Source organism: Anguilla rostrata, chromosome 2 (genome assembly GCF_018555375.3).
Source record: "Anguilla rostrata isolate EN2019 chromosome 2, ASM1855537v3, whole genome shotgun sequence".
Taxonomy (NCBI): Eukaryota; Metazoa; Chordata; class Actinopteri; order Anguilliformes; family Anguillidae; genus Anguilla; species Anguilla rostrata.
The window spans coordinates 14,847,702-14,863,215 of record NC_057934.1 but is presented as its reverse complement, the minus strand read 5'-3'; the positions used below and the strand labels follow the sequence as shown (position 1 = coordinate 14,863,215).

At 47.2% G+C, this 15,514-nt stretch overlaps 1 protein-coding gene across 4 annotated transcripts in view; it reads right to left on the bottom strand.

Moving 5' to 3' along the window:
• Positions 1–15,514, bottom strand: part of dock1 (dedicator of cytokinesis 1) — a 236,223-nt gene that overhangs the window by 200,166 nt on the left and 20,543 nt on the right. For 2 of the 4 annotated variants that reach the window (XM_064320731.1, XM_064320732.1), the window contains exons 2-12: positions 13,073–13,156; positions 12,131–12,171; positions 11,810–11,865; positions 10,752–10,848; positions 10,378–10,526; positions 8,809–8,944; positions 7,789–7,946; positions 7,328–7,409; positions 6,403–6,538; positions 4,956–5,028; positions 2,983–3,122 (exon numbers count right to left, since the gene is read on the bottom strand). In XM_064320731.1, the coding sequence (XP_064176801.1) occupies positions 2,983–3,122; positions 4,956–5,028; positions 6,403–6,538; positions 7,328–7,409; positions 7,789–7,946; positions 8,809–8,944; positions 10,378–10,526; positions 10,752–10,848; positions 11,810–11,865; positions 12,131–12,171; positions 13,073–13,156 (1,152 nt within the window). The remainder of the gene's footprint in view (positions 1–2,982; positions 3,123–4,955; positions 5,029–6,402; positions 6,539–7,327; positions 7,410–7,788; positions 7,947–8,808; positions 8,945–10,377; positions 10,527–10,751; positions 10,849–11,809; positions 11,866–12,130; positions 12,172–13,072; positions 13,157–15,514) is intronic. The other 2 variants (XM_064320733.1, XM_064320734.1) reach the window with 1 other exon arrangement.

Here is a 15,514-nt window from a genome sequence, read left to right as displayed (position 1 = left end):
AATGATGCCTTGCTAAGACTGCTGATTATTTTAAAGGCAACATAATGTCAAAAAAAACATCTTGGAGAACAGAGTCTCCACAGAGACCATGTGCAGTAACTGATTATCTGCAGCCTAGTTTACCTGTCAACAAGGCGATGGACACTTAAGCGGCTCACTTGCTAAAGCTCACAGTCTGACGCCTGAAAACCTTAGCACTTCCAATTAGACACAAATGTAACTGTCATTATCGAAACACTAACGCAGTTATCCATGGATTTCTAATATAAACTACAATGTCTCGCTGAAGTCCTGTCATATGGAATCAGAGTATTGGTGTTACAGTAAATTCAGGACAGTGGGAAACCATTTTTGCTCTTTTACAGCTAGAAGGTTACTAGGATTTTAATATCCTTCGCAAAATGTTATGGACCCTTTGGCTCGCGTCCGACCGTTAGTTATACTGAGGAGCAGTCTCTCGCAGTGATGCCAACATTGATTATGAGCTCTGAAACTCCCAGTTAGATTTCATTTTTTAAAACATAAATATCCATACGAAAATCAATCATTTCAGCACTTCCGAGCAGGAGGGATTTAGGAAGAAATGCACTTTCCATAAGGACTACAACCTGTCATTTCTGACAGTCAATCACCAGCTGAGAGTTTTACTTAATCTCAATGAACTGGATCTCAAAGGAATGCATCTCCTACCTGTCAAGAACCATTTTCGAATTGACGTAATGCTCTTCACCCACAGAGACTGACAACAGTCCTCATTCTGTATTTATACACCGGCTTGGGGGTGAGTTTGGGACAGTTTTGTGACAATCGGTGCAGACTAAAGTGTGTGTTGGGTTGTCAGTTTCTGTCTGTTTCTTTCATCCAAAACCTTAGCGGCTTGCTTCATTATTGCCAACTTATTCAAACATCATACAAATTCACTGTTGTATTTTAAAATACCTGTGAGAAAATTTTGCATTAATTTCTTAAAAAACATGTGTGAGAATGAAATTATTAACATCCACACATAGTTATGTCCAATGGTTGCCCTGGAGCTTGACCTTAGTAGTTGTCTGACAACTTGCGACTCGTTTACCAGATAAATGTTTTATAGATGGACTAACAATACAGATTTACAAATCATTCCAATAAAATGTTTCCAATTAAACATTTGCCCTCAGACTCACATAACTCTCGCAGCTCCTTTAAACCAATATGGTTCCTGGACTATTTCAGAACATTGGGCCTCATTCACAAAATTTTACTTAAATTTTCATGACAAATTAAATTTTCTTAATAAAAGATTCTACAAAAAAAACAACAACATGGGATTCAAGAAACATGTGCAGACCTTTGATTTCGAACATATCCTAGGTATCAGATGCCAATTGTTCATAAATTGGATGTGCATGCTCCGGCCCCATTTCTGAATGACTGACTACAAAAGAGGCGATCTGTACAGTGAATTGGTTTGTGAATATGAAAAACCTTTTTTTTGCCCCCTCAATGAAATTAGCTTTTGTTTCAGATGGATGCAGAACACTGCAGAATCCAGCTGTCCAGCAGTTGGAGCACATCAGTAGGCAGATCTCAAACAACAGAGGAGCTGCAGTGCATGATGGGTAAGTGGAGAAAGGCCCAGGGAGACAAAACGGCTTGTAATCTCACACGCTGCAGGTATGTCCAACAGATATTTCACACACCTCACTGCTCTCAACACAGGCATATGCTACTAAGTGTGTCTGTGTGCTCTCTCTCTCCGTCTCTCTCGTTCTCTTATTATCATATTATCATATTGCCTTTCTACTCTGCTATTTGACACATATTCTCTCCATAAAACCACCCCCATAATATTTTTTTCCACATCTTCCATCCCTCCTGTGTTCACTCTCTCATTCTCACCCATCTAATCTTTCTTCCACTCTCTCCAATGCAGGTACCCACCAGCAACATCAGTGCATTCTAATTCATATTAGCACATGGCCATGCCAGCCAGCAAAAATGGAGATTCCCAATCTCGGAGAGCCGCATAATTATAGGCTGAGTTTCCACATGGGCACCTGCAAATATTTCAATGATTATCTGCACAAATGGCATCACCATGGAGTGCTACCTCTGCAGATGCCAAATAGACAATGGAGGTTTTGAAAAATGCGATCAGATATTGGGGCTAGCACAGACTAGTCGTAAAGACTGACTGATGTCATCTCTACACACAGACGTAGACTGCTACAAACTTCAGGTCTTTTCTCTGTTGGTTTAAAAAAAAGCCAGTAGAATACTACAAGCTGATAAAGAGCATCTGATTGGCTCCCTATAGTCATCATATATTTAGTCAAACCTGAAAGTCCCAAACCAATCGGTCCATTTTGTAACTCCTCAATTGGGAAAATAACCGGATTTGCCAATTTGCCATAACTGTCAGTAATAATGTTTATGTAAAAATAGTGCTACTGACAGTTCAAGAGGCTTTAAACTAATTTTAATGCCCTCTGAAAATTGTTAACTTTTCAAAAATGTATACTGACATAAAAATTTATGCTGCAAAAATGTTATTTACATCCCTTTACCTCTATGATGATTTAACAGCCTTGAAGCTGCATCAGTTTTTTTTTTTTTTTTTGTTGAGAAAATACATATATATAAGACGATATATTTATGCTGACAGCTTGAGTTAACCAATTCAACCGATTACTATTCGGTCACACATAAATTATAAATCAAAACAACCCTATGAAATATTAAAGTCACATTAATGTAAACTCAGTAAAAGTAAAAGTTCCATAATGCATTTCATCAATGGGCGCTTTAATATTTTCACAGCCAAAGCGTTGAAAACAAACCAAGTCTGCAATGGAGGCAGAGAAACCCTGGAAGAGACAGAAGCTTTGAACGGAGGAAATCGAATGCGGAGGCAGAACAAACAGCGGCCCCGTTTTGAGGTTTTCCGCAGCAAAGGGTTCTACCGAGCTAGGCTAGCCAGCGCTTCGTCCGTTACAGTACCTTGGCCCTTGTGATTGACTTCTTTTGCGGCGATGACTTTGTTGATAACTGTCTGTAGGAAGTCATTCTCCCCTGCCACCCTGGGTGAAAAACGGGAGATGTTCAGCTGCTTGTGGTGGATGGCTTCATCCAGCGCTAGCCTGGAGTACGCACGTGACAGGCAACATGACAAGGGGGGGGGGAGAGAGAAAGAGGAAGGAGAGAAGGATGAGGAATGACGAAGACGAGGATGAGGAAGATGAGGAAGAGGGGGGGCAGGGAAAACCAGAGGGTCATGGCCGTGAGGGGTGGGCAACGAGGGCGGTGGGGGGTGGGGGGTGGGGGGGTGGGGGGCAGGGAAACACACCAAACAGTGATGCGAATACCGTGACGCAGCGGACAAAAGCCATTGTTAGCCGACAGTGAGGCAGGATGGGTAACGAGAGAGACACACAGAAGAGATTGTTGTTTAGGAAATGATGCCGTGCCGCCCTCCGTCACCACCAAAAGCAAAAGCAGGAAGCAGTTCCCCTCGGTTTAATTTGGCTTTTATTAAAACTGCGAGACTAGCGTGGAGACCCCTCTCTTCCCTCTGTTTGCCTTTGGGCAAAGCCCAGTCGACAGGCTTAACAGATGCACTGCTTCATAAACAGAGGCAAGATACAGCATTTTCCCCACAACAATCAGCACGGAAACAGCAAAAATCTGTGAGGAACGACAAAATTGACCCCGCCAGTCCGCCAGTCTGCCAGATCCGCCATCTGAAGCAAGGCGGAGGGGAAATAAGTAGCAGATGCGGTTCGGAAACACGGCACCGGTGGCGACTGCGCGGGAGGCGGTAATGTGTGGGATCCGCCACATATGAGGAGATAGCGGTGTCGGCGCAAACACGGAAGGAAACGCGCGGCGCTAACTCTCAAACTGCGTGGCCCTGGAGGAGTATCACTCTTCAACTGAAAACATTAAAAATGAATGTCCAAAACAAACGGCAAAAGCCACCGTACTCAAAAGCAAGCTTATATAACAAGAGACCCTTCTACCCGTTTACTTAGTACTTAACTGAACCACGGTAAAGAGGCAGGCTTACTAACTGTAATTTCAAAGGGGTTTTTAATCAAATATATTTTCGTGCCAAGCCAGGAAGAATGCATTACATTCAGTGCGGATCAGAAATATCCACCGGACAAGATCATCAGACAGTGATGTAGGCTGCCTAAATTACGATTAGAGTTTGCGGCGTCCTCCTTGCATGGGAAGCAGGCCGGAGGAGAGGACCCTATCATATGCATCTCAAAAGAGGCCCTTCGGGAACCAATGAGCCAGTGGCACAATGACAGAGAAGTCAGATCGCTGTGCATATCAGGTTTCTGCGCATTTCATATCAGAGAGCCATTTCCATCTAAAAACAAATCGTTAGCATGCCTGGGGCTACATCAATTTAATCAATTATGTAATTACTGCAAACTTCCTTCTACAAAAAATACCGGCAACTTCCTGCCACTTTTTCTTGCAAGAGCAGACGGTCCAACAAAGTTCTGCTCTTAAATCTACCAACTTGTCTTGCAGAGGAGACTGAAATGTTTTCATCATCAGCGCACACCATTTAAATTGCTGGTTAACCTGCCACCGAGAGTTCAGTGTCACTAATCATGTCCAACTACACAAGAAAACAAGTTTAAAAAGTCACTCTTTCCTCATACTTTCTGTGGAATAAAGGCACAACAGCAATTAGGTCCAACCACTTTAATTAAGTCAGTGGGGAATTGAGGGACTCTGCCTAAAATGGCGGCTAATCAGGTTTAAATCAGGGTTCCAAACCTCTGTGAGGAGAAAACAGCAGACATACTCCAAAACTGATCAAAAGTACAGAAAAGCCATCGAGACAGAAACTGAATCTGTAACAGTCCTTAAAATTTAAAGAGAACCCCCATAGAAATGTTCTTATCGTTTAAAAAAGTGCCACTGTTTTGCCATAGAAGTTTACTCATACTTACGGCTGAAACGGGATGAAGTGCTGCTTGTCCTCGTCGTCCATTTTGCCGGTGATGATGTCAGTGACATCCATTACTGGGCGGGGGAGGGAAGAGAAAAACGATGACGACATTGGTCAGTGCCGTCACGGCCATCGATTGGCCATGATCACAAAACCTCAGATCCACACAGCTTCATCACGCAAGCCGGTAACCAGGGTTTTTTTTCCCACCGTTCACATAAAAACCCAAAGACCTGAAAGTCGGTGTGAAAGCAGAGCTTTCCACCGGCAGCCATGAAGACACTGGAGAACACTAATGCGGCAGACTGTGAGGGAGGCTGACCCTCATAGATGGCTGTGTAGTGGCTGAAAGGCACAAGGAACGTTCACTGCATAACCGTGTTCGATCGGGAAACTGACGGCTTCAAAGCCCGTCCTCTAACCCCGCCCCCCTCGCCTCCATCAACATTTAACAACTCAACAGTGAGCCATCAACATCCCAGCTTTAATCAAGTAGGTCAATGACAAGAACAGGCAGTAAAATCACCACTCCACACTGCCAGATTGCGGGTATGCTCAATGTATCAAATCATATTCATAACTAAGAATTATGAAGTAAGAAGTTGGCCACCGTTTCCTCAAGTCGGACAGGGATGGGGGTAAAAAAGACAGCACTCTCCCGTACGGCAACCTGGGCGAGGGGCCAATCTAATTAGTTTACTATGAAACCGGCTGCCAGCTCCACGGGGACGAATCAGCCACTAATTCTTCTTTCAACTTCACCCGAAATCCTTTGATTTCTGGCCAGATTTATGTATTTGACCGGGCAGGAAGCCGTGAAACAGACATCCCCCTCGCAGGGGGGAGTCAGATCGATACGGGAGCATAAACGCTCAATCCCCAGCGACGTACACCGAGCGCGGCCCGGCCGCGCTTCCATTTTATTTTACGCTTAATCTCCGGGTTCTTTGATGACTGAAAAACAAACCCGAGACCCAGTGCGTGACCCAGTGCGTGACCCTGTGCGTCGAGAATTCCGAAAAGACTAAAGAAAATTTATCCTCCTCTCTGTGCTGCTTTTCAGGTGAAGCTCGTCCTTTATGTAAAAGTATGCTTCGCGAACCATCCCTGATTTGTGGGTATGTTACGCAACCCAAGCCAGCCTTTCAAACCATTCAGAATATTTAAATCCTTCAATCAATAACCTGTGAGTGCATGAATGGAAGTGTACTCAAGGGTAAAGTTATTATGACATACAAGCAAGGGGGCCTGACATTCATATCAAAATTCTGAGAAGTGAAAATTAAAATAGAGTCAAAATGGAAGAATACTGTTGTGCGGGTTCGTGTTAAATGGTCATGCGCATGTAGTAAAGCAGTGGTAAGCCAGGGGCAATGGCAGATATTCATCACCATAACAAAACCATTGTTTGGCGAGAAGGTTTCTTGCCCCAAGGCGTGGATATTTACCCGCGACTCCAAACGGTCTGCGGAGGCCCGACGTCAGCTTCTTTGTGTTATTGTCCCGCAGTTCCATGCGCCCCACCCTCACAATCTGACACACAAAGCTGATCTTCTCCCTCTTCAGGTCCTCACTTCCAAGGTCCTGCAAAAACGACATACACACGCACGCACACACACACAGCTCTGACTGTCCAGGAACAACGCTGCGCTCATTGCTATCAATTAAAGCCTACTTCTAACAGGAGCTAGCAAGGGGTGACCTGAGATTCGGGGACAGATGCGGAACTGCTTCATTTCCTGTCCAACAGACTGAAATGCACATTTACCTGGAAACAAATATGTCTGGACTCGTTGTGTTGTCAGCCTAGAGCAGCTTATTAGGCTATGGAGCTGCTGCAGGTGGAGAGCTACTTGACCTGACTGAGCATTTTTCAGGGGAGAATAAACTTTGTTTAAGGCGGCACTTCCATGGCGAACTGGTTCAATTCTCCCTCGGACTCTGCTTCATTTCTTTTTCAGAAGCCATCAGGCACTCTGTCAGGGTTGCATAACTAGGTCTGAGGCCTCTTTAGAAGCCATTACTGAGTGCTGACCTTTCTAAAAACAAAAAAAGGGACTGGGACTTTATCCAAAGGCGAAACAGAGACACTACCTCACCACCAACTCGAAAAACCCAGAAGTCTGGAAAGACATCTAAAATTGTTTTATGAGGAAAATAAAGCGAAGTGACAGCTTACTGGATGACCCGAGCATTCATAGAGCACCGTGCCATATTCTTAGGCAACTGACATAGCCAAACACTTTCCATTGGTTTACATGTTTTATGAGCGGGTGGGGCAAGGATGGGTGAAATATTGATGGCATAGGAGAACCAAATGAAGCCTGGGGGTCTTCAAGCTGTTACGACAAACGATTTTAAAAACATACTCACGGTGAAAACTGATCGCAGGTTGTGGAGTTGATCTATATCTTTCGCCAACCCTGAACTGGACCACCGCACCAGATAATTTTCACTGAACAAAAAAAATAAAAAATCAATAAATAATAATAATCGTCAGCACCAAAAACAAACCCATGGGGTTAATAAAAGATTAAACAAAGCAGACTTGAAACAATGCGCAATATCAAAACTCATCAGAAGAAGTGACCTAATGATAATCAATAGAGGTTACAGGCATTAATACCCCTGAGCCAACAGGCCTGCTCCAATACAGTATACAGCAAAAATGTCTATAAAAAGACCAGAAACTAATAATGCACAGACCATCTGAAGCCAGAAAAATTCCAGCTTTCATTAGTTTAAGCTTTTTTTAAAACTGTAATCCCAAATCCCCCCCCCCCCCCCCTCCCCAGCAATGAGGGCTACTTAGCAGGGTCACGTTCCACACGAACCTGATGAACTTGGACTCGACGGGGTCGTAGAGGGACATGAGGACCTCGGCGTCCTCCCCGATTTTACACACCACGTTCTTCAGGGTGACGAACAGGGCGAAGGAGGGGGTCGAGGCGAACTTGGCTTGCCTACTCAGATCGATATTTTGCTTCTGGGACTGTCAGGGAAAAATAGAAACACAGCGTTTGACGAGGCCCCCGGTCCAGACAGCTACCTCCATCAGTACATGGCTTCTCCGCTGGCCAGTAGAGACGGAAACATAGAAGTGCTGAGGGACATTAACCAATCAAATAACTCAGCAATTACTTCCGATGCCCGTTGTGACCAATGTGTCACGCAGCCACAACAAAATTGAGAACGATGGACCATTCACACAAAACATAGGACTGAATCACCGCAAGTTCACTTGGCTTTTAAGGGGAACACCTAGTACCAGTAAGCGGCCTGCAAATGTGTTTTTACACATTTTTTTATTGTGGAGTTTATTACTGTTAAGCCACCCTCACTCTTTATATAAAACATGAAAGATATGCTCTGTGTTGGTATGCAGTAGCTAGTGTCATATACAGCAATGACGGTAATTAGAAGCGGTCAATGTATTTGGCAGTGATTCCACATTAATATTTTATCATTTATATTTATATAAAAGAATCATTTTAAACAGAAATGTAACAGGAACAAATCATTTAAAATAAAAGTGCTTTGAATAGAAAAGCCCACCCAGGAATGTTAAGATGTGGCTAAAAGATTCAATTGTGTCAATACATTAGCTCCATCAGATCGGTATCCAAAATTGCTATCAGCTTTCAGCACCACTTCACTGATACAGTAGTATGCCAAAAAGCTGCCATCTCTGGGCCTCATTTTCACAAAGGATTGTGAAGTCAAATGAAGCTAATGAATAAAAAAATGTGTCTTCAGCCTGACAAATTTGTGTGCTGATGTGTCTTTTGTCAGTGCCACTTGTCATACGGGTAGACGTTCCAGACAGGGAGCGTGTGTAGAGTCAGGAGAGTCACCTTTTCCTCTTGGATTCGGTCTTCGATCTGTTTAGACGCGGCTTCGTGGGCTCGGAAGAGGCTGATGGTGCTGGTCTGATCTGGGTCCAGTATGTTCCCATCCTTGTCTCTCACCACCAGGTCCTGATCCAAATATCTAAGGGGGGGGGTAGATGGAGTCTATTGGGCCTGCGGCACTCCACATACACAGTGCTGAGCAGGTCTGCAGAACCAGATGCACAACCAAGTAGCTGGGATCGATTAATATTTAATTAACATGTATCATTATAACCATATTGATAACTACTAATTTATTAAGGTATTGAATGAAATAACTGTATTCCTGTGATGTCAAAATCACTTTTAGGTGTGAGGTCAGAATTCTCGTCATTCGACGCATTACTAAAACGCTCATCTCCGTTTTCCCATGTCGATGCTCTACTGAAGGTCCTGTGTCAGAAAGGTAAGCAATTAGGGAACTGCAATAAATCAGCGTGCTCAAGTGCTTTGTCATTCTTCACTTAAGCTACACACAGATGCAGAGCTCTGGGCCTGGGGAAAGCCCAGAGAAGGGGGAGGGAGGGGGGAGTGGGGGCGGGCTGAAAAAAAGCGAGTGTGTAGGAGGGAGCGGTGGAACCCTGGGTGCGTGGGAGGTGCGGAGGCGTTGGAAGGAGCGCAGAGCTGCTTCACACAGAGCGAGAGAGAGAGAGAGAGAGAGAAAGAGAGAGGTCTCCCTGCAGCAGCTCCAGGGCGAGCGGCAGGATGCCGAGCTCTGGGTTTATAAGCGTGAGGAAATCACGAGGAGGTGAAAACGCACAGAGGCGAACGCGCCGCCTTTGGGTCTCCCGTGCGTGCTGTGCGCGGGGCTGCCTCCGCGAAAGCCCGGCGGCCTTTTCCTAAAGCTCGGCGCCGCAGGTGGAGGCAAACGCAACTTGGTGTGCCCCCCGCCCCACCCCCCCCTCCCGATTCGACAGCCCCGCTTTCATTTTGCCTTCGCAACCCCCCGTCCCCGTTCGCCCGGTCCTGAATCGAGGCCCGTCCGTTTTGCTGCAGCGCCTTACGTCGATCCGGGAGCGGAAGCCCAAATTCTTCCACACGCCTCTCCTCCTTGTCGCACGAAAAGCCCGCCGCCGTTTCTTATCGCCCCGCGCTTCACCGGCCGAGAGTCAGCCTCTTCATCACCGCTGATTAATTATGGCTAACGCAGCGGATCAGAGGCGCCCGATTGATCGGAGGAGCCGCTAATGTAAGATAAGGCGAAGACACCACACCTAGAGGAAGCGCTCCCTGCCCGGGCTACGCCGCGGCCAATTACCCGCGCCGCTCCCAGCTCTCTCGGCAACGAGGCTAGCGAGCGAGACGGATGTCTCCTCCGGGAGCCCGCAAACTCAGCGATGACTGTTCATCTCGGGACACGAAGCCAATACACGCCCAGCCATCATCGCTGGAGTGTAGGTGTTCAATGGCCCTCAAAGATAATACACTAATTCAGCTGGGATCAATGGACCGCAGATCTCAAACGGGGTATTTCCCGGGATGGAGGCAGACACGACTGTAGCGGCGTGAGAAACGGCAGAGAAGAGGACTTACTTGTTGCCGTAATCTATTTTGGAGGTGACTTTCTGCTTGAGCTCGGTCAGCTCGTCCTGCGGGAGGGTGCCGGACAGGATTTGAGACCGCCACTCGATGAGGTCGTAGATCATGTCGCGGACGGAGTTGAACATCTCCCGCTTGTCCCCCTGAGGAAACGCGCCGCAAAATTCGATGAGTTAATTGCCCCGCCCCCCCAAAAAAAACACCCTCCACAAAAAGCTATCAGGTCATCAAGTTTGAAACCCTCTGAGAACTTAATCTACGACACGTCACAATCACACGCAAGCTTTAGCAATGAGGTGACTTCAAAAAATATCTCAAGGCATGACGGGAAAGGAAGAGAGAAGCGGGGCTGGTGAGGTGCGACTCACCACATACAGGTCTCTCCAGATGGAGGCCCACTCACGGAGGGTAGCGGTGACCTCCTGGACGAGGGGGAGCTCGTTCGGGATGACCGTCTCTTTTTGCCTGGTGGGAGTGGAGGAACACGGTGACCGCCACAAACGCCACACACACATGGCTCCGCCTTCCCACTCCGCCACCTAACACCCGCTCACCCTCGCAACATTCCTGAAGAGTCTGACCTAAGCTCAGGGTACTAGGACTGTGGGAACCAATTCACACGCTCACATGTAATATTATACAGAAACAGCACAAACACACACTCACGCACACACACGCAAGCACACACTCACACACACACACACAGACCCACACACGTGTACACATGCGCACACAGTCACACACACGTCTCCCAGAAAAGAAACATTCATCCCTAACACAGATGCTGCCCCCCACCGACTAAATGGCTTGGACCCGTATTTCACAATAATGAGTAGACTGACTGCATTATTACTGGCTCCGTAATTGCTGGTTTTGGGGCAGGATACTTACTCGGCTTGCCTTTTAATTCTAGTGTGTCATCCCGAGCCTTTTCCGAGCTCTACTTCCCTTTAAATTTACCACAGTGCCCGTGCTTACCACTAACTGCATTTATTTTACGTCTAAATTCCAGCCACAGACTGTACCGAGACAGAAATAGATGGGTACTTACTTCACGTCTTTCTTCTTTCAAGGATAATCGCTTTAAAAGCGAAGCACTATCACTCATTTTCAAATGCTACAATGCTGATAGGGTCAGTACATTGGAGACATCGCTGTCTACAACGCTAGCCAGAAGCATAGCCGTCGCATTGAACCCAAGCAGGTGGGTCCATACAGCAGCGGTTCAAGGCCAGGTACATATTAATCACATACTAACCCGACTGTGGCTTGAATATGATGACACGGTGGCGAAAATTATGCACCAATAGGAAAGCGTGTCTTCCCTTCCCCAAAGAATCTTACAGCCTCAGGGTCAAAGACGTATACACCCGGACGTGACATGCCGTGTATACAACATAAACTTCAACTTGAAGAATGTACAAACCCATTGCCTTCAACCGTTGCCTCCTTAAGATGAATGTAGCACGCAGGAAATATACCCTACAATGGAAAAAATAAAAAATAAAAGCCATGACCTTTGAACAACAAAGGTCAAAATTCTGTCACACTATACATAAGATACACTAATGTAATATCAGTATACTTATAACAAAGTGTGACAAGGAAGATAAACGATGCTGTGCCACAACCTGTCACAGTGTGAAATACTGCCCTATTGGTAATAAAATCAGATTTTTGAATATTACATTTGCATTCCTCAAATACCCATGTTGCTCCTTCTACCTTCATGTGTGCATTTACTCACCTTTTTTGACTTCCTTCTCAATAAGTGTCCTCTGTACCAGCCTGAAATAAGATGAAATGAGTTTTAAGCGGGAAATGGGATTTAGACTTCAGGTGACTGGGCAATGTGCAGTAGGGGATATTATACATACACGCATTATATTTATTGACGACATTCATTTCAGAGTGCATGTCAATAGGTTAAATATTATGTTTAATAAACACCATGCCGTAAATCCACGAATGCAGTTAAACGATCATATTCTCGTAGAACAGTTTAAACAGGCCACTGTGGAGCAATGCAGAAAAATGACATTGTGTTGACTATTCAAACAGCTGCATTACTTTTTAATTATTTTTTTGCCAGGTGGTCTTCTCCATGGTAACTGACAGTACATCTCTCATATTCTACATATTATTCAATTTTAGAGCTGAATATTTTACCAATGCACTTCTGTTTTAAGTACTTAAATCAACGGTACACTAGTATAATGATCCCAGTTTGTTAAACCAGGGGTTCCCAAACTGGGGTATAACGACCCATGGCAGCTACATAAAGCAGGCCTGAGGTGTTCGAACGTGTTCATTGCATACTTATACTTTCAGAAAAAATATATACCTGCTGCACAAATGCTCTGGTGCACATTTCCTGGAAACTGATGGCCAAAGTAATTTATTTTATATTGTATGGATTGTATTTTATATTGTATATCTAGATATGCATCCACCATATATAACAAGTAGCCAAGTAGTACTGTATTAAACAGCAACTGAATTGCAGCCAGTAGTTGGTGTTGGATAAGGGTATCAGAGGTTAACCATTTCATTGAAATAGATGGTCCTCTACCACAAGGTGTTCATCACAGGGGAAAGTTTGTGAACCCCAGCATCAACCATATCATACAGCCGTAATATGCCATGTGAATGGGGAAAGGGATCAGTAGTAGATTCAATGAATAGTCACCCTCATAGGTCTCCAGTATGTGCACAGTGTCCCCAATCTGTAAGGACAGCTCCTCGTCTGCTCTGGCATCGTAATTATAGATAGCTGTAGGGGAGGGAAAGAAATACAACGGGTATTAGTCATCAAAAACCAGCCACGGGGTTGTAGATGGCGTGTCCGCCCCCGTCACACCTCCCTCGTCACATGGTGCGCACACGCTCCCCGTGGCACTGACCCCCCGGCTTTCACACCGGCGCTAATTAGCACGTAATTGCCCCTCCCGCCAGCCCCCGTCGCCCAATTAGCATTACGGTCCCCTCTTGTTTGCCGGTAATCCTCGCGGGATTGCGGTCGCCGAGGACGACGGAGCGAGCGACGGGGATTAGTTGCTCCGCGTCCGCGCGACCCGGGGAAGGGCCGGGGCCCGTTCGCTAGGCGGCGCGGATCGGAAAGCAGTCGCCTGAAGGAGTCACGCCGGCCGAGACGCTACATCGCATTAGCCCTTAGCGTAGCCGGCACCCTTGAATCACCCGGAGCGATTCCCAATGCTTCAGGGTTTTAATCCGGAGAGCGCGGCCTGACAGCGGCTGGATTTGCAGCAGGGTGATACCGGGTGAAGTGCCCGGCTCAGCCACGTCTGCCTGCATCTGAACCCACAACCCTCAGGTGCGGAGTCCCTGAGGCCTCAACACTCCCGCTGCTTTTGGTGAACAGCATTATCACATCCACCAAACAGCAGTCATCCCCTCCAGCCTCCTGAAAGAGGAGGCGTGTCTGTACAGATGAAGCCTTTTTGTCCCTTGGTCCCCTATTCATAAAGGGCCGCAGATTAGAAGTATTGGCCTATTACCTGGATTGCCATGCTTATGTCCCATTGTAGTCTATTATCAGCCACCAAATGTAAAACTGATCCTGGGTCAGCTCTCCTAGTCCTAACACGTAATGAACATGGGCTCGGAGCTTCCTTTAGCAGTAGGAGCTGAACCTGTCTGAATAGGCAGAGCCACCCGCCTCGTCAGTGGCAGGTGTCAAACGACGCATCGCGGGAAACCCCCACCCCAGCGCAAACCGCCGAAGCTGAGACCGAGCCCACGCAGAAATTCGCTCAGCGTGGTGCCGGCCAGCAGGGGGCGCTGAGGGCAGAGGCGTGGAATGACCCGCGACCGGCGGCCTGTCACCGCGTCTTCCCGCCAAGAGAAGGGGCGGACCCTTCAGCGGGAGAGCGGCGCGGGAGAGCGACGGGCTAATTAAGAGCTCCCCTCTCCACGCCCGTTTCAACAGCACGGCGGACGGCAGATGGCTCTTAACTCGTTTTTTTATTTTAAGCGCATCGTTTCATTCCACCAATCCAGCGGCCGTGGGGCTAAAATAAGCATGGGGCCCGCAGAAGGGAATCGGCTAAATTCAGAAGAAGCTGCGAGCGGAAGTCTTCTTTGCCCACGTCGGGGGCCGATCGGGGGGCAGGGGGGGTAAAACAGGCGCAGCGGGTCTGGTCTCGTCTCATCTCCATCTACCCCCGCAACCCCCCAAAACTAGAGCGCACGTGTCGCGCAGCGTGAGCTCCTGATTGGGCAATTAGCGGCCCGGATGGCGCTCATTAACGCGCTCGCTCTGAAAAGGCGCTCGCTGTGCGGCGTCCCACGGTTCACGGGGGGGGGGGAGCAGGGGGGGATGATGGGCGGGGGCAGGAGGGGGGGGGCACCGGCCCCTGATTGACATCGCATTTAAATGCCGGCCCGGCCTGCATCAGCGGCGATAATGGCAGCTCTGTTAAAACAGACCAGGACGATCCCATTAAGCCCATTGTCCACACTTTGTGTGCGCTCTCGCCTCTCTGACAGACGACGTTGACATCCCCCCCCCCGGCGAGGTGCAGTTTATAGTTCTCTGACAGGTTGCCGCGCGAGGCGCAGGTGATTCGCCCGGTAACTGACAGCTGCTCTTTGAAAAGGGGGGGGAAAAAAAGGGAAGTGCGAGCGGCCTCCTCTTTACGACTCACCGCCAGGGAAGCGAGACGCGCGTCAGGAAGGGAGACGTGCCATTTGACTTCACAGTCAAAACTGAATCCCCGCGCGAACCCTTTATACCTACCCCGACATTTCCAAAAAAGCGGCTCGTTTAAAATAAATAAATAAATAAATAAATAAATAAATAAATAAATAAATAAATAAAAACAATTCGATCGACGGCCTTCTTGTTTCGCTTGCGATTCTCATTTTCAATTTTTCCGGCCAGAACGTTCTAGAAAAACGCCTGCCGCGCCACAGCGGCCGAGCCGCGAGGGGGGGGAACTGTAGAACAATGGGCCGGGGGGAAACGAGCGCAGCGGCAACACGGCGAGACACAAAGGAGCGCAGAGGAAAAGATAAACAGGAGAGAGGCCGGGTTAATCCCTCGCCATCGGGCAGACCCAGGCCAGCACAACAGCTGGCTCCCCGCCACTGCGCCTAGCGATCGCTTTAT